The sequence below is a fragment of the Amblyomma americanum genome, chromosome 3 (genome assembly GCF_052857255.1).
Source record: "Amblyomma americanum isolate KBUSLIRL-KWMA chromosome 3, ASM5285725v1, whole genome shotgun sequence".
Lineage (NCBI taxonomy): Eukaryota > Metazoa > Arthropoda > Arachnida > Ixodida > Ixodidae > Amblyomma > Amblyomma americanum.
This window is the reverse complement of record NC_135499.1, coordinates 223277682-223296776: the sequence shown is the minus strand read 5'-3', so window position 1 is coordinate 223296776 and position 19095 is coordinate 223277682. Positions and strand designations below refer to the sequence as shown.

Genomic DNA, 19095 nt, shown 5'->3' with positions numbered 1-19095 from the left:
GGGGGGGGGGGGGGGGGGAGGGGGGTGCAAACTTACCCATAGACTCTATTGCAGACAAAAATTAACAGTAAAACAAAATCGTGGGTAACGAACCATTAAAGATCCTAAACACCGACACTATAAAATATGCAGCAGAAACATGAATAGGTGACCATTACAGAGAGGAAGCAAAAGTTTCATTAAACATTCTAGATACAACCACCTCACGCAACCTACTCCACTCCGAAATAGTTTCAAGCTGGAATAACATTTCAAAGACATCAGTTCTGCAGCTGCTTTATTTCAGTACTAGTGAAAGATCTCTTCGCGGTGGCCCATAACTAGGTTTAAACAAATACTGGTTTCTATCGATAGCAGTTTTGATATGCGCATGCTCTCTACGTGCATGCTCGCCATTCCCTTCTTTTATGCCTTCTGCGACAGCATGAATAAACAGTTGGCAGCAGCGCTCATGAACGCCTCATGTGTCTTCTCTGCTGTCCCTCGTCGGTTTTTTGCGCTGCTTCCTTCGCAACATGCATCACCAACTAGCCCGGCAGCTTGCTCTCCTGGCCAGATGTCACAGGTGCTGGATGGGCAACAGTTCCTTATTCCCGCGAATAAAGTTGCGGTTCGCTTCCCACCGATCTTAGACGAAGCGGCGCGCTTAATCGGTGCACCCAAGAGAACGCGGTTCGGTGAAGACCAGCGACTTCACACAGGGTTCAACGCTGAAGGGGAACGATGAGAACGTTCACTGGAATGCAAAGAAGTGTCCAGGCACAATCAACGCCACATATAACATCCGGGGACTGCCACAAAAGCCTCCCAAGAGGATTGTCATGAAGAAAGCCCAGCCATGCTGTGCGACACCTCCCAGAGGAGTTCCGCGTGTCTCGGGTTGGTGGCCCACCGCGGAACCGCCCACGATGGCTTGCAGTCGGCGAACATCTTGCCGCTCTCGCCTCGCACCTCTTCGGACACGGCCAGGTGCACCGACGTCTGCGCGCCGTCCCGGACGCTCTGCAGGTGACGCGCGATGTTAGCGCAGCGCACTGCCACCGCGAAGCGAACAAGAGGCTTCGCGCTGCGCCGAAGGGATTTCGCTAGTCGCCACGTAGCCTAGAGCGCTAATGAATAGTGTCTGTTTAGAGTTTCAGGCAATGATCTCCGGGTGCAGGTGTCAGCAGAGTGTGAAGTGAAGAAGAAAATCCATGCTATTTTAAGCCACTCCCGTTTCAGGGTGAATCAAAAACACGCACGAAACGCACTAAGACGCATGCCCACTCGTATCAGCCAGCGTCTTCAAGTCAACATGCTGGACGGTTTTCGGAGCTGATATAACGCAACACTACAGAGATAAATAAGATAGGCGTCAAACTCTCTCCACTAAGCTCGCAGGGATCTCTGTGACAAGATGCACGAATTCGTTATGCCGAATAGATGGCCAGCGCATAAGAGTAGGGAAATGTGAGGCTCGTTAGATGCACACAAAAGGAAGCCAACACTCAATGAAACTATGGAAAGTGTAGGCGAATGTGTGTTTGCTTATTTTAAAAGAACATAAGCAACCAGCGCAACTAAACAATGAGATAAAGAACACACGCAAGACACACACACACAGAGATCTTTTTTAAATTGCAGTGGCAGGGGATTTCGCATAGCTGCCGCTCTACCCGTTGAATCCGTTCTACGTGGCACTCGCGGTATAACGGGACATTCAATACCCACTGCTATAACCATGGGGTTCCGCTGGTGAACACTCTAAAGGTTAGGCTACACACAGAACAAATATACTCGAAAAAAGAACGTTGTGCAGCCCGTGTTGTATTTAGGAGGACGCCATACGCGGCATGCAGATTTCGTGGGTCTGAAGGCTGCCGGCGGCATGTCGGTGTCCTTTCTTTGACTTTATATTAGTTTATCGTTCGTTTAAAAAAATATGCTCTAATATTTTCCCACTTTGATAAAATCAAGATAAAAATGGCCAGGCTTAGCTTGGTTAAGCCAAGAATGCGTTGCATATCTCGATGGAGTTCCGTGCTGCTCCGTTGACTCGATAGGCTATTGACTCGATCGCCATTGAAACTGCCCGTGTAGCAGCGCTCGATCGCCTTTGAGTCGACAGACTATCGGTTCGAGGGCCCTCGAAATGCCCGTGTGACAGGGGTATAAGACTGTCCCGGCGAAGGAGCGCAGCTCTTTTATACATATGCCGTGACGTCAATTAGTGTTCCTGTATATGCTTCCGCAGGGAGCAGAGTTGCGCGACTGTTTTCCTCGCGCCGCTCTTGACGCCATTCGCCGAGCGGCCGTCACGTGATTCCGCAGACGACGTTTGTTCCATTTTGAAGCGGAAGAGCCGACTTTCCAGGCGCAACGCCGGGTCCTCGCCAGCCCCAGTACCTTCTCGCCTGCTATCGTGATCGGACGCGTCCGGTGCAGTCGGCTGCGGTGTGTTCCCGCCTTTTCCGTGCGTTCCAGTTGTATATATTTTGATAGTGTGCAGTGACGGCAGCCTACTCTGATAAAAACAGTTCAATATAAATTATAAATTGTTCAGCTGGCACGCTCAAACTCCATGCGGCGACTCATGTTTTCCAGCAACAAATTATCTTTGTTTTTCCTGCAACGCTACAAGTTTCAAATGAAAATGTGAACAAAGGTATTGTTTCTAACCAAACTGTACGTGACAGAGCATTTCTCACGTGCAGCCGCTGCCAGCCTGTCTGCTTATTCTGCTGCCACCTCCAGTATTTTGCGGAAATGGTTTGTTTCGTGAAATAAAGAATGTTTGACAAGCAAACTGTATGTGAAATATTGTTCTAGTCCCAGTAAACTACACAGAAGTGGGAGGCCAGTCTCTCTGCATGAGAACAAGCTTTGCCCAGGCTATTTAACTATTTTATTTGTTAAGAATGCCCTTAAGGTTCCACTGACAAGGGTGTAAACACTGGAGGAGAGGGGAACAAAAATAGCATGAAATACTTGAAAGCAAAATTGGATATTCTGATAATTAGTTTTCCTTGAGTAAAAGCATGGAGCAGTCCAAAACAAAGATATTTCAGAATGCAGTGAAGGTACATATATTTCAAGTAGGTCAAGAGAAAACGCAATAGTGTCTAGGGAAAAACGAGCAAATAACAGCACCAGAAAGAGATACACATCACTTTTCGAGATCCTTGGAATCTATTAAAGAAGTACGGCACGTGATGTGTTTGGCTTGAAAAGATGACCATATCATAGGAAAAATGCAATGGAGGGCTAGAAGACAGAGCGACAAATGATACATATATTTTCTGAAAGATAAGCGCGCGAGTTTGAGATATCTGCGCCTTTGGTTGGTTAGATTTACTTGCGTGCAAAATGCACTGCTTTAGACTGCCCACATTCACATCGTATGCAGCGTGGTTTCACAAGCTTCGTGCAACATCGGCGGTCGCAACCCTAAAGAATAGTGTATTTCAGTGTGGTTCTGCAGGGAGATGCAATGCCGCACTTCTCTTCATCGCACAACTCACGCAGGTTTTTCATTTTCAAGCATTTCTGCGCCATTAATGTCCGCACTGCGAGCTATCGCTGTCATTCCGCGATCTTTCGGTCATGCTGTATGATATTTTCGGAAAATCAGATTATTTTTCGGCGTTGTTTTCAACAAAGTATGATGGGCTTAGCATCGATCCCTGAGCACTGAGACAGTAAAAGGAAACAAGGATGCCCGCAATCCAGCGCCGTTTGTAAGCTTTAAAAAAAAGCGAACTGCTCCACAACGCCAGCCCCGTCATGATCCCAGCGCCTGTGCGCTCGAGGAGCTGCTTTCCCGCACAGCCTGGAACAAAATGGCGGACCTTCGCGCAACTCTGCTCCCTGCGGGAGCATATACAGGAACACTAACGTCAATCATAGCGCAGCGCCCCTAGCGGGAGGAGCGGGAGTCAGGTGGTGGCTGCGGCCGCGCGCGACCGCGCGAGTTGGGGCCCAGCTTTTCCTCCGTGACGTCACGCGCCGGCGCAGCGCCCCTAGCGGGAGGAGCGGGAATCAAGTGGTGGCTGCGGCCGCGCGCGACCGCGCGAGTTGGAGCCCAGCTTTTCCTCCGGCTGTCGTGACGTCACGTCACGTGGTTTGGTGGCTGCCCGGCCGCGCCCAAGGGCTGAACTAAGTGATTGCAATATGCAACGCATAAAATATATTACCCTATGCTTTCTTTGCTTTCAATGACTACTAGCTGCTTTCGTGTTATGCCGAGTAGAGCAACTTGAAAGCATCGAAGTCTCGTCCCACAGAGCGAATCACACGACGCCCACTCATTGTTCAGAGAGGGGTGCCATAATGTCGGAGCACGGCCGCTCGATCTCCCTCCTTGGGAGCGGCCTGCCGAGTCGCGGAGCAGACAAAGGGGAGAGTGTGATGCGGCTACTTGCCATTTCGGCCGCTAGGGGCGCCAAGCATCGGTGAAACGCTCCCGGTAGGCCGGCGCGGTCGGAGGCTCGGAAGCTGAGGCTTTGTGTGTTTTCTGTTGCGTTTACGTGGTGTTCCTGTTCGAACTTCACTGCGCTCACGTACGTGCGTCGAAAACAAGCATTGTGAACTCTTTTTCTGAGTGTAGTTGCGCACAACACTGGCGAATAACCGTAAAAGCGGTGCCTTGTCGTACGCCTTCGTCGAGCGAAAGAATGCTCCTCGGTAAGCTCTGTTGCACGTGCTTCTACGACGATTGCATAAGCTACGTTTTTTGCCAGATCCTCTAAGGGGTTTTCGATAATGCCTAAAAACTGTTGTGTGCCGCGCTGCCTATCAAATGCTGCAAGAAACCCGGAGCTTTGTTACCATGAACTACCGTCCAATGCAAACCTTCGGGAGGAGTGGTTACGCAACATCTCGCGGCAAGGTGGTGACAAGGGCAGCCAGTGGCAACCGAGCTCCAGAGCAGTTGTATGCTCACTGCATTTCAATCAGGAGGATTATCGACAAGGAACGAAGCGCAAGTTGCTCAGGCCGACGGCGGTTCCGACGAAGTTTCCCTTCTATCCCACATACAAACAGCCGGTGACTTCAAAGAAGCGGAGAACGCTTTGTCGTGCGCAACCTGACGTTCTCATATCTCAGACGACCGGCACTTTAGAAGGTAAAGAGAGAGGAATGAATGCGGAAGAGGAATCTGCACACTCAGATTTCAGCACTGAACACGGCGGAAGCGAAAGTTTCTGAGTCCAGTCAGCTGTAGCAGAAAGCCATTCTTCGGACGATTGCATTGGTGTAGAGGTATGTCGGATAAAGGAGTGTAAAGATGGAGAATGTCAGACGTCATTCAATTTGACAAGATTTTTCGACGAGACTAAAAGAAAAGCTCATCGCTTTGAAATGCAAACCCGAAGACTTAATGAGCGACTGCAAAAGCTGCAAGAAAGTTATGACGAAGTCCGCCAACGATTGAAACGTTATGAAGATGACCGAGCTGTGCAGGCCGCAGTGAACATGTCCAAGGCTGCAGCAGACGGTGACAAGACTGCGAAATTTATCTTGAAACAGGTCATGAACTTTGACAAAGCAAGACCAGCTTGGGACAAGCCAACATTGAGAGAGTGTATATTATGGAAAGCAACGTCCTCCAAAGGATACGACTTAGTGCGCGGAAGAAAGCTTCTGAAACTACCGTGCCGAAGCACGCTGCAGAAGTTTGTTGGGTCGTCTACGGGAGAGACCGGAGTCACAAGCCTCATCAAGGAACGACTGCAGGTAGAGAGGGAAGGTATGAAATCAGAAAAAGAAATATACTGCAGCCTCATCATTGACGAAATGTCGATCCAGCAGAAAGTAATTTATGATCGTCAGGTAGACAAAATATTTGGGCTGGTTGACACTGTGTGCGAGGCTAGAAAAGGTGCTAGTGAAGTGGCCACTAGACTCCTTTGTTTTGTTGTAAGAGGGCTGTCCACACCCTATGTTATTCCGGTCGGTTACTTTTTTACAAGAAACCTCAAGCATGACCAGCTCCTCACTATGACGCTAAGTATCATCAAGGCGGTTGAAGAGGCAGGAATCCGCATTGTTCGTGTTGTCACCGACAACCACCAGACCAACACCGCAATGTTCCGCGACATGTCCGAGGACAATACACTCCAACCTGTTGTTCGTCATCCAGTACGCGAAGGTGACCCTCTGTTCCTCTCATTTGATCCCAATCATCTCATCAAGAACCTGAGAACCAACCTGCTGGAAAGAGAGATGTTTGATGGTGTAGAGCCCATAAGAGGTGGTTTTTTCCTCCACACTTTATACGAGATTCAGGAGCAGCTGTTGGTCAAGCCGGTGCGATTATTAAGCCGAGCTCACGTGCAGCCAAACAATCTAGAAAAAATGAAGGTATGCCGCGCAACATTAATATTTTCACCTGTCGTAACCAACACCTTGGAGTACCTTCAGGAGCATCCTCACTCACACGAAAAAGCATCAGAATTCCGCGACTGCGGATCGACCACCGCATTTATGAAGGCAATAAGTATGTGGTACGATCTTCACGACATCTCCACTTGGAAGTCAAGGCAAACACCATTCGTCGAAGCAGATGACGATCGGCTAACCTGGCTTGAGGTCGACTTTATCAGCTTCCTTGAAAACATCAAAGTCCGAAGTGGGGAGTCTCGTGCGAAGTTCCTCACTAAGGAGACTTATGAAGCCACTGTCATGACGACGAGATCAACAGTCGCTGTTGTCGAGTATCTGCTGACTGATCTCGGGCAAGTATAAATTTCACTAAACTTGCTTATTTAATTGTAGCCGTTTAGTCCATGGCTCAAAAAAAAATCGAGCGCAGTACTAGCCTTTGATGTTCTCATTTAATTGTCGTTTTTTTTTTAGCTTCAAGTACGTGCTCACCCGGCCCTTTAAAAGTGACCCAGTTGAGTCCCTGTTCAGTTGCTTCAACGGTGGCAACGACCGAGTAGACGCCAGAGCAGCTGTCTTCACGGCGGAAAAGTTGCTTAAGGCAAGTCAGATATTGTAATCAAACTGAATACTTTTTTCACGAACGGGTGAAAACATTTTGCAGGCAGGCATCTTGGAGGCTGCCAGGCATGGAAATGCACCTTCCAGCTCAGAGTGCCAAGCGGCACTGAGATGTGCGAACGTCACCTGCGAAGTGAAAAATCCAGCAGTTCCAGAAGATGCCCTGGCTATGCTTTGGAGAATTCAGCATGTCATGAAGTACGACGAAGTACCTTCGGAAATTGAGTTCGCGCCACTCACGTACTTGGCTGGCTACCTTTTTGTTTGTGAAAGAAAGGTAAGCATATTTATTTTGAAACCAAGCGGCGGTAAATTACGCACGTGATTACTTTTTCGGGTCACATGTCCTGAGTGTAAGCTGCTGCTTAAAGGAAAGCCTTCACGTGACGGAGCATACAAGTTCGTGTCCGGCCTTGACCAAGGAGGTCTGAGTTATGCGCGCCCTGAAGCTGTATGGCTGTGCAAGCTCATCTGCACGTTCGTCGAGAGGGCCCTTATGTAAGCAAAGCTTCGTCGTTGTGCACGTATTTCCAAACTTCTTTCCAATGCCGTGCTTCCTCGCTTGAAGGACTGCCCTGTGATGTGGTGCAAAGATTGCATATACCCACAACACTGTGAAGAACTTTGTGAGATCTTTGTTAAGAAGCTGTTGAGGCCACTCCTAGCCATCTGGGCAGGAGACGTGAATAGCTCGCTGGAAAGTATCCTGAAACTTTCGCGGAAGCCTCTGTCCCGAAAAGTCTTGCGTCTATAGAGAGCACATGTTGGACGAGTGGTCTTATTAAAGTGTTTCTAGCTTTCAATTTTGTATGCTGCGTATATTTATTACTGTACCAAAGGTACACGAAGTATCCTTGTGCTGTTGTCAGATGTGCTGAAAGTCTCGTGAGGAGACGCATGGTTCGCCTTTAGCCCCTCCTCCTTGACATAATTCACAATATTGTCGCAAACTACAAGACTACAGAGCGAGCAGTGGTGAGTACAGGAGTGCTCGCGCAAGGCCCAGCACCATTAAATCATGCCATGGCCACTCGCCGTGTATTCCAGTCTTCGGCTCGCCGTCACGTTGCAACATGTATTTATGTCCTGCATAAGCGGAAATGTACGAAAAATCGTTACTGCTCGCCAACTTTTATATACATCAACAATACTGAGTAAAAAAAACTTTCTGGTTATCTGAGGGCGCACTTTCTTCGAAAAAAGCAATAAGTGCGTCTGTGCCGTAAACAAAGGGCATGAGTTGAGCATGCGTGGACAAAACAATGTCATTAGTCGTTATGTCAATCTCAGTTACGTGTTCTGCATAGCTTTGTGTGCTGCGAAATTTACCGACCACGCGGATATCGACAAACATCCGCGTACGCGACCGTGATCATTTTATTTGCGTTTCCAAAGGTGGAAATTATACCCGGCAACCCCGTTCCCTACTTTATACCATTGTGAATACTACAGGATAAAGAACCAGTAGATCGAAATGTAATTTTTATTAAATTTCGGAGCCCTAACTCACAGGGCTCTGAGGCCCAGTGCATACCGCGAGGGGCAGTGCATACACCATAAAACTGCAGGCAACGGTTCCGTTACAAATGCGCACACTGCGCCGCCAGCGCTTCTACTCCTTCACCGATAGCCAGCGCCACGGCCGCCGCAGCGGCGCAAGCTGGTACTTCCGCCATCACAGGCCGCGAGGCGCTTTCGGCAGGCCGCTCCCAAGGAGGGAGATCGAGCGGCCGTGGTCGGAGCTTAGCACTTGTTGCAGTGCATTGCAGTAAAGCAAAATGCCTGTTTTTCCTACCTCGTTAGCCCCGCAAGTGAGATCACTATGAACAACAGCCAAGAAAGGCAGACGGAGCAAAAATGAAAATCGGCAAGCCTCTCTTTCCGTTTGTGTCGCGTTTTCCTCCTTGCGCTGTTGTAGTTACGAACCTTCACCAACCTGCCCGAACTATCAGCATCCATGAGCAATGGCGGGGTGAATTTAATTGCCCACTTGTAGATATATCGGACCGCTGCTATAGTCGGATACAACTCAAGAACGAAGCGGCAGATGTTTCTCAAAGAAGGCCCTCCCGCCAATGGCGTCGACCGATTTCCATGACACCGCGATCCATCCGATTAAGCCGTGGTTGTTCCCCGTTCATCTGCCATCCCCTGCGATTTCACGCTAGTAGGTCCAAGGGGATCGGGCAAGGGGGAGAATCGGTCGACGCCATGGTTGGAAGGGCTCTTTTGAGGGTCATTTGCTGCTTCGCTCGAGTTGTATCCGAACACAGCAATTTGAAATCGCGTGCCAAATGTACCCTTATTCACCTGTTGCTCTTCTTCTCTTGGCCAACTCTCCAAGGGGGACAGCGAAGAGAACAACTTGCACCTCCCATGAGGACCCGTCCCCAGTTACCGTTCCCTTTATTGAAAACAACTACGGGGACACCTTGAGGGCCTAAAGTGTGTATGGCAAAAGCCTTCCTGATTACTGTGTCACCTCGACTGCCCGTTGCTGTACTGTTGCTATACACCACTGTGCGTGCGCCGAGCGCCACAGCTGCCACTGGGGCGAGCGGCGCGACTGACGTCACTGTTGCTATGCGCACATGCGCATGCGCCGCCTGCTGCTGGGGAGTGCGAGGAGGAAGCCCGCCGGTGAGGGGGAGTGTAGTAGCTGGCACGGTGCCAAGATGAGCCGCCGGACGGACACCGTCACCGCGAGTATGAGCGCTTAAAGGCTTTTGCCTTAATAGGTTAAGTTGTTGTTGGTGGTGGTAATTATCACCAACATGCCATGCCTACATCAATTTGACCCTCCGACCGAGAAGACGTCTAAAAACCTTCATCTCCTGCGTCTCCCTTTTTACGTTCGGATTGCGCTGTAATCGGCTACTGACCCGGAGCACCCGGGTTCGAACCCGGCCGCGGCGGCCGCGCTATCTGTAGAGACGAAATTCAAAAGGCGCCGGTGTGCTGTGCGATGTCCGCATATTAAAGATCCCCAAGGGTCGAAATTATTCCGGATCCCTCCACTACGTCACCTCCTTCTCTTTTTCGCTCCCTTTCTCCTTCATTTCTTCCCCAGAAGTGAGACAGTTATGGCGCCTTTTATTTCCACGAAATCAATTTTTGGCGAGCCGTACAAAAGAAAACGCCGTAAATAGGTTTGAACGATATTTTCTAGGCTTGTGAATGCTTACCTTTCCAAACATGTGCACAAGAAAGTCGACCAGTCTTGCGTGGAAATCGCCAGTGCGGTCGGCCAAATGCGACTTCACGAACCCTGGATGGCAGCAGTTTGCTGTCACACCTGCAACACGAGAGAGATATGTTTCCCGAGTTGACTCTCAAATTGTGGTCGCATACGGGGCAGTGATGTCGTCGCGCTGCATGCATGATGCTCACCCCGGCGCGTGTAAAGACCCTCGTTACAATGAAATCATCAGGACGGCAACGAAATGTCTTTATAAAAGGTAATTTGATAACATATTATGGGGGCAGATAAGACTCGTGAATTACTTTGAATGCGAAAGCACTGTCTCATCGGGAGCTCTGCTGCAAGATTTATTAAATATTCATTCCTTCCTAATGGCACACCGACTCATTAGCATACAGTCGTAAGGAAACGCATACTCTAGGTTCTCCTTCATTCGCCAGGAAGTAATGCGGTTTTATGACCTATGGGTTGCATTCTCGCCTCGAAGTCTGAAGGTTCTTCCCAACAGCTTGGGAAGAATTTTTTGTTATTTTTTGTTGTAGACGTCACTCTCTTATGGTCTACTTCCGACGTCATGCGAAAGCATGGTGACGTCACTCGGGCTAAAACACTACTATCAGACAATTCTGGACAGCGCATATAACTTGTGAGCACGGACTGTGGCAGTCAGGCGCTGCGACACGTAAAGAAAGGAACAAGCCAAGCAGTTTCACATGCATAAAGGCTTCTTACACATCTAAATCGGCTAGGAGTCAAAACTAGAGCGCTGTGCTCCTGTGTTCCCCTGGCCGTTCACGTATAGAGGTCGCGGCGAAACATTCAATAAGTCCCCAGGTAGCGCGAGCGGACTTTGTTCGGAACTTTCATCTTTCTCCGCGCACGACTTTAATACATAGCAAAGATGATCGCAACCACCCGGTACATAGGCTGCGCTTGTTTGTTTATGGCGCCCAAACCTGCTCAGAGATAGTTTAATAACGACCACTGGTGGGAACGTTAGCGCTGTTCTGGAAGTGCAAGGTTCTTGAGGGCATTCCAACTTACGCCAGCGTTTTGGACCTTCTTGGTAGCGTTGCTTCATGAATAATCAGGCTTTAACCTAAAAAAATGTAGTGGTCTAGAACTCCTCCACGACTTAATAAACATTTTATACTGTAGTCACTCGAAGGAAAAACTAACAGAGCTGAGTACGAAAATATATGCCAATTTTGATGTAAGACTAAAGTGTACAGTGGACGTCAAATTCTGATCCGTGCCACAGGTGCGTTCCCATAGGCTGAAATCGCTCACTAAGCCCGTCTATTATTCCTCTGATGTTTGATTCCGATGGAGGAAATGCATATCAGACGTTGTTCAAAAGGGCGGTAGTGGTCCTTTTATTCTTGAAAACATTCGTCTGCGCAACATTTATTCGTCATAACCCATCATGAAAACGCAATACTTTGTCAGCCTCACCTGTACCAGCAAGTCTCTGGGCGAGTTCCACTGTAAACAGCATGTTGTACAGCTTGGTATTGCAGTATATGCGGTTCTGGATGTACCGTTTGAACCCGATGTTGTCGACTTCAAACCTTCCGAACCAGTGCGCCGTGGAGCCGACGTTGATGATGCGGCTGGGCGCGGTCTTCTTGAGGAGTCCTTAAAGAACAAAAGGAAGGGAGTGCAGAGGTCACTTCTAGCTGCGGCCACTCCACACACGAAGCTTTGCGAGGGACGAGAAAAGCAGCCCACTGTGGCAGCTTTTTGGCCTTCTCCTTCACGTACACGTCTCGTAAAGGGGCTACGTCGCAAATTCAGTCGTGCGCCCCTGGTCTACTGCTGCCATAAATCTGGCAAAAATTTGTAGAGGATACCCACTTTAAAATTCGCAGAATAAAGAAATAAACCTCGCTCTAAACATCCACGTGAGCATTCACCCCACGCCTATGAGCACCAGAAACCACGCCAATCATCTTTAAACAAGCGGCTCATATTTCTAAAGCAAGTCGAGCCCTACACGACGGCAACCTCTTGCATTTATTAACGAGCAAGCGCCCAGCACCTCACAAAAGGCTTGAGTGGACGTCCCGATTGACATTGCAGATTAATATACTCTTGCTTGCTAGATGGATCGCAGGAAGAACATACACTTATTTGCTTTCGAAGGCTGTTCTTATCGTAGTCCATCTTATACTGTCACGCACCTAGCGAGAGCATTGCGCGGTTCGAAGCCGACATTGTCATTCGGGAAAATTAAATTAATAATAAAATAACAAATATAATATAATATAAAAAATAACATAAAATAAATCCTAATAAAAAAAATAAAAAACAAAAAATATAATTAAAATAAAATAAAAAAAAAATATAAAAAAAAATGCCCTTTAGAGGCAAAGACAGGAGGGGTGGAAGTAGAAAAACAAACACTAGTGTCGTTCACATAAAATTATAAAATAAACACAAATCATGAAACGGCGAAAAAAAAGTAAACTCTTCAAAAGCAGCTAAGCAACGCATGCTATAAATTATAGAGAATTTGGAAGGCCCGTACAGAACTGCACATTTTCTGAAACATTTGTTGATAATCGAGCATGCATATACTTGTATCGACAACAATTATTTCACGTAGTAACACCGAAATCTGTAGCCAAGACAGCCGGGGCACTTACCAAGAAGCAGATTTGTGAGTAGGAAGTGGCCCAAGTGATTAGCTTGGAAGGTCACCTCGAATCCATCCTCAGTTTCTCTCCTTTCAGGGGGCGCTGCAACCAGCAAAGACATTGAAGGGACACTGCTTTTCTAAAAAAATGAAAAGAACATATTCTCGGGCAGTGCTGATCAAACAAAGTAAGGCCAGCGCCTAGTCCTTTTGTCGCACGTATGCTGCGTCGTTCCAAGGCTCGCTTCACTGTCTTCAATTTAATGCACAGATTTTTTATTAGCCTTCAACTTTGAGCTCCATAGATGAGCACTGCCACAACAACTCCATACGTTACTCTTAGGGACAATAAGCAGCTGCTATTCCTGTCCTGAGTGTACGAAGCAAATGCCGTTCTAATGAAAGGGGTGCTATTTTTAATCTCCTGGCTTACATCTACGATTAGTTTTGCGACTAATTCGGCTGCTGTACAAGTTGGAATAGAACTCCCCTGCTGGCTTAACAATCTTGGCCAAACCGCTCATGACACTGCTCGCCTTGCCCCTTATTACGTGTATTTGATTTTCACCCATTCCTAATTTTTCCTTGCTGCTTTCAGGCTTTTATAATGCTTTATAGCTTGCTCGATCCTCTCCATACAATACTTCCTTGCCTTTCTTATCTCAAGCTCAGTGACTAACTTCGAAAGTTTTTCAACTTCTGTATGTTACAAGTAGGTTTCGAGACATCCTCCAACGTTTCGTGATAAGATCCTTTGTTTCCTGGGAAATTTTACCAGTATCCTGCCAAACTTCCCTGCCTCGTATTTCTATTGAGCACTTCGTGATTGCGCTGATAAGTTTACCATTCATCAGCAGTCCGTAAAGGGCGTCTTCATCGAAAAGAACGCAATTTGTTTTCTTGAGCCAGACCCTGAACTCCTGCGTATTACCCCTTTTATGCTAATTAGTTTGCGTGCCTTTTCACCACTAGTTGTCCATGTTCTCTTTTCAAATATAGGCTAATTCTAGACCTGACCATCCAAAGGTCACTGCACCTCATCTTGCCTCGCATCTCCACGTCCTGCACGATCCTTGCATGTTCATTCATTGCTTTCGACCATTTGGTCACGCGATAGTTGCCATGGCCTCACTTTGAGGCTGACGCACAAGTGTAGGCGGTACAGCGCTATCGTTGTGAAATGATATAGGAGGCGCTGCCTCACTCTCACCACGCTATGTGGCAGCAGAATCGAAACGCTTTCCTTCAGGTGAAACGAAGAAAATATACAGAGAGAAAACCTACAGACGCTTGAACACAGCCACCTATACTCCACGACAAGTTTCCCGAAGCAAAAGCATGCAGAGCAAGCGCTCACGGTGGGCCTTTCTGTCCTCCACTGCCTCCTCTTCCTTGCCGCAACCGCAGTGGCACGCACTGCAGACGGTTACTCTAGCGGAGCTCACCTTAAGGCTACAGTGTTGCCACGGACGACACTCATACAGCACTGATCCCAGAACTTCCCCTGAGGTAGCCGTAGCCGCTAAATGTGTACTGCGCGCCTCACAGGAGACACTTCAGGTTGTGGGGATTGGGAGGTCTTTCTCTAGTCATCATCTGTCCCGACACCTTCTTAGCGGACCCGACAAACATTGTTTGCAAGAGACACCGGTCTTGATGTCATTGAAAATGCTCCCTCTCCTTCTCCTTGCCTTTTCCTTTCTTTCTTCCTTTCTTTCTTTCTTTCTTTCTTTCTTTCTTTCTTTCTTTCTTTCTTTCATTGGAGGGGAGTGGGAGGGGCTTTTAGAGGAAGCGCTGCGTCCAAATGTCGCTGAAGCCGCAGCAGCAAGTAGCCGATGTGACTGCTGCATATAAGCACACAGTATGCACTCACGCAGGGCGCCGGCGTTGTTGATGAGCACGTCGAGGCGCTGCTCGCGCTCCAGTACCTGCTGTGCGAAGTGCCTGACCGACTCGAAGGAGCACAGGTCGAGCTGCATACAAAGCGGCTGCACACCGGTCTCCCCGGCGATGTCGCTCGCCGCCAGCCGTGCCTTGTCCACGTCCCGGCAGGCAAGGATGACGCGCGCACCGCGCCGGCACAGCTCCCGGGCCGTCTCCTTGCCCACTCCTGCGAACAGTGACTACTCCATTTCACTGGCCGAGATGTCGAGCGTGTGTGCTTGCGTGAGATTCGCACACCGCAGCACAGACGGCGCACATCGCGGCAGCACTCGTCATGATTGCTTTAATGTTGCACAAGCAACAACTATCCCCGGATGTCCATGACAGAGAGGCATGCAGAAGAACAGGGAAGCAGGTAATTTACTAGGCGAAGCATTGGCCGAGGTTAAGGAGGAGGACAGGCAGAGCCATGCGTGGCATCCACGTACAGAAGGCAAAGCGCTTGTCTGAAGCCCTAAAACGCTTGAAATGCGAGCTCCGGGCTGTTCCGGGCTACGTCCGCGACGTCTATAGCGATAACACCTGGTTCGAGCTCGACAGGTTCAATGTGAGCATTAGCGCCCAAACTGATAGTATTACCCGCCTTTTCACGAATCGCCGGCTTCCCGGCTTTGCCTGTGATTTCGTTGTCCTAAGCGCTGTCATGACGTGAGGAAATATTGCGCGTTGCTCGCGAGAGCTTCCACGCACAAAAAAAAAGAAAAAGAAGCCAATCATCATGCGCCTACAACCGCTTTGTTTTCGTTTCGCATCCAGCGCTTCAGACAGCGCTTCTGACGGTTAAAGGATATCACGAAGCGGCAAAGTCATGGCGCCCAGCAAGGCGCGAAAAGACGGGCAATGTTATCAGTTTGGCCGCTCATTCCCACCCACAGCGCGTCTCGAACCAGGCGTTATCGCTAGATGTCGCATGAGCAGCCCGGAGCGTAACCGGAGTAACCCGGAGCACGCAGTGCACGCAGTTCGTGCGTTATAGACAAGCGTTTTGCTCTTTGTACGCGCCCAATAAAATCGGTCACTCCTCCTTCCGTTCTGTGCTGTGATCAACGCGGCCCAGCTGAAGCATCGGCGAAGCAGCCGCATCTCAGGCAAAGAGCGCGAGCTACGGGTGGGGCCACGTGGTCTCGTTTAGCCACTTGCACCGCAGAATTGTTTATTACGTCAAGAAAGCAATGCCGGAGCGAGACTTGCGCACAATGGAAACGCGTCGCAGGGCTGCGCTAAGTGCAAAGCATAACAGAATGTGCTCTCACCTCTCCTGTAGTCCTCGCGAGTTCAGTTGGATGCCAAAGGCTGTTAAATGCGCCTGTTCGTGGCAAGTAAATGGCCCAAGTGCCTGATCACGGCAAAGCTACAGAGAGGGGCGTCAGCCACCGAGAGTTGTCAACTGCGCTCCGCATGTTGGAGGCGTTGATTGCCTTAGGAGCAGTACACCGCCGCCAAGACGGACCGCATTTCGAGCTCGGCGCTGCACCAGCTGAACCATGGTGGCGGCTATCTCGCTTGCTACTTTTTAGTCTACCTACGTTGCGTGTAGGCTAACCTTGAGAGTTTTAACCGTCCCCTTTACCATAGTGGCGATTTCAGTTAGGATTGGTTTTTTCATACTCCTTACGTTCTTGCATGCTTCAACCAAGCCTGACAGCATGCGGTAGTGAGTAGGGAGTATTCATTTAGCAAGAAAAAGGTTACCATGCCTTCGCCGCTCTCGGAGCCAAACAAGAAAAAGGGATGGCTGTACTGAATGAACCCTCCTCGCACGTGGGCGGCTCATCGGCCCGTGCGAAGGGTCCGCACACCTTAGGCCCCGCTGAAGAGCATAACCGCAGGCCTTGAGTCCTCAGGAGTGTTCACTACATGGCCGCTCTCTTTGACACCATTAACAACCACTCACCCTTACTAAGCTACGCATAAATTATGGAGTACTATAAAATCATAAGAACGAAATATCCTCTTCCTCACAAAAGTCTTCGCAAATTTGAAGAACACATAATCAGGCGACTACAAACACTCTGTCCAATCTCTGCTTAATGTGTAAATGGTATCCAGACACATACGATTCATCCTGCCCTTTCTGCGGAGCAGTTGGCACACTCTTTCACAGAGCTTGAGAATGTCAAGAAAAACACAGGGGGGCACTTTGTTGACCTAAAGTGCGATGAGGAGAAAGCCTTTAGCGCGGGGTTGCTGCTTGTGTCACTGATGTGTGGTTAAGATGTTGATTAAGTTCACAATAGTTTGTGAATCTTAAAAGCTAGAGGCACTGGAGGGCGTTTGGGAGGCATCCGTCTGGTTAGACGCCTTTCCGCCAACACTCTCCAGCGTCTTAGACAAGCTGAACTACGTATGCGTTGGCAGGAAGTAGCGTAGTCGTTAGCACGCTCGGCTGCGAACGGAAGGATGGTGGTTCGATTCCCATTGAGCGTAAGTTTTTTTTCTTCTTACCGACTTGCTGAAGAGCGTAACGGGCGGAAGGACGGACAGTGTCGTGGCCATGAGTATGAGTCATTAAAGGCTCTCGCCTTAAAACCCAGGCTTGAACAACAATCCCGATCAGCATGCGCTTGGAGGCAGCCCTTCACAGCCACAGTCCACTCGACCAGAAATGTTCGGTTGAGAGAGGCCGGATTAAGATGGAGCCCACTGGTTTTTCCTACTGAACCTACCCAGTATTTATGATCTTAATAAATGTTTTCCTCCTCCTCCTCCTCCTCCTCTCAACTTCTCTTTTCTCCTACTGCCACTACCTCTCATATGTTTACAGGAAACCCCCCAGAAAAATTTGCTTTCGGATCTCCTTGTATGCAGCCGTTTCCCTCGTAATGCTCGAGTAGAAGAGCGTTCACTAAGCTGAAACTGACATGAACCGAAGACGTGAGAATGAGCTTACCTGAGTTGGCTCCAGTGATGATCACCGTTTTCCCCGACATGCTTCGTCTGCACGTGCACCTTCCTACGCTCACCAGGCTGTAGATCTTCACGATCAGCAACACAACAAACACCGACAGTGCGAGGTACAAAGGAAACCAGAGCAGGAACATGCTGCTAAGCACGCCCGCCGCTCGGGCCTGTCTGCCTCTGAAGACAGCTCGGTCCATTGAGACCGGCGAAAGCAAGCGCAGCGTCTCAGCTGACTAACCAATTCGGAGCTCCTTTCGAAGGCTTGCACGGATCCTGCTATTCAAGTACAGATTGTACCGTGAGCGCAGCCTTGTACACTCGCGAGAAAGACCTTTGGGAACTAGGTTTCCCGTCTTGTCGTATCGCACTGCATCGAATGTCGAACCTGCTTCTCCTGGCCGCCTCTGTCAGCGCTATAGTCGGAGCAGCGTCAAACCGCACTGTCGTTACTGCCACCACCAGCAGCGGCGGCGTTGCTTAGGGGGCTTGTTCGGTCGCGTGCGAACCCGGATTGATTCCTCTTCTGCATGAGCGCTTCTCCGTGCTCGATGGCAGGCGCACTGCGTTTTTGAGCCGAAGGTATCCCCTCCCTTTCATCCAGCGTGGCGTTTTGTTTCCTGTGTTTGGATGAACTTCGCTTTCGACGTTATCTGGCCATCGGCGACACCGACCAGCGCGTGAGAGACACCGACAACCGTTTCTTCCTGCTCGCCCTTTCCTCTCTGGAGACCGTGGGTCGGAAAGAGAGGAGGAGAGGCTAATGCGAAACGTTGTCGACCCTCCTCACTCGCACCCAAAACGAACTCCAGCGACGGAGAAGTGGCAGGGACGAGAAGGTAAACATTCACAAGGGTCAGCATTATCGCGATATGTGCCATGTCAATATCGTGTGGTCTGTTCGTAGGAACACAACCGAGGGCGCATGGCAGGTAGATAAGAGGAGGCGAATCGGCTCGCTTCTGTTATCCGGGTTCGCGTGCCCTTCTCTGGCTGTTCTCTGGAGTTATCTCTCGCTCTTTTTTCGACTGACAGCGTTCAGCGGTCAGAGCTAGTGATGGGAGGGCCCTGAAAGAAACCGAGAATTTTAGAAAAAAATCTTTTTCTCTTTTTTTCGGGGGATGGAAAGCAGGGAAAAAAATATGCTCTTGAAAGCACATAAATTAAGCATTTAATAATTATTCTAGTGAACATAGAAAAAGTGGTGGGCGGCTGGGTGAAAATTAAAAAAACTGGGTGATTAATTGGATTGATGGAAAGGAAATGCAAAACTGTTTTCCTTTGTTTTTTTCTGAGCCCTACAAAATTTCCAGCAATTTTGAGGCCTGCAAAAAAAAACGGAAGAACAGTTTTCCGAAAATTTTCTGGAAATTTTACGTCTGCCCCCACAGCCTCCAAAAGGATGGTGTGGCGTTCGTCTGCACTGTGA

General features: G+C 49.1%; 1 protein-coding gene across 1 annotated transcript; it reads right to left on the bottom strand.

Moving 5' to 3' along the window:
- Positions 1-260: 260 nt before the first annotated feature.
- LOC144126201 (retinol dehydrogenase 12-like) lies at positions 261-18339 on the bottom strand. Its single transcript, XM_077660205.1, has 6 exons — positions 17659-18339; positions 14698-14934; positions 12835-12927; positions 11642-11824; positions 10170-10279; positions 261-1002 (listed from the first exon to the last, which is right to left on the bottom strand). Exons 1-6 carry the CDS (start codon positions 17864-17866, stop codon positions 820-822), a joined length of 1014 nt encoding a protein of 337 aa, XP_077516331.1. The 5' UTR covers positions 17867-18339; the 3' UTR covers positions 261-819.
- Between the last annotated feature and the right edge of the window lie 756 nt (positions 18340-19095).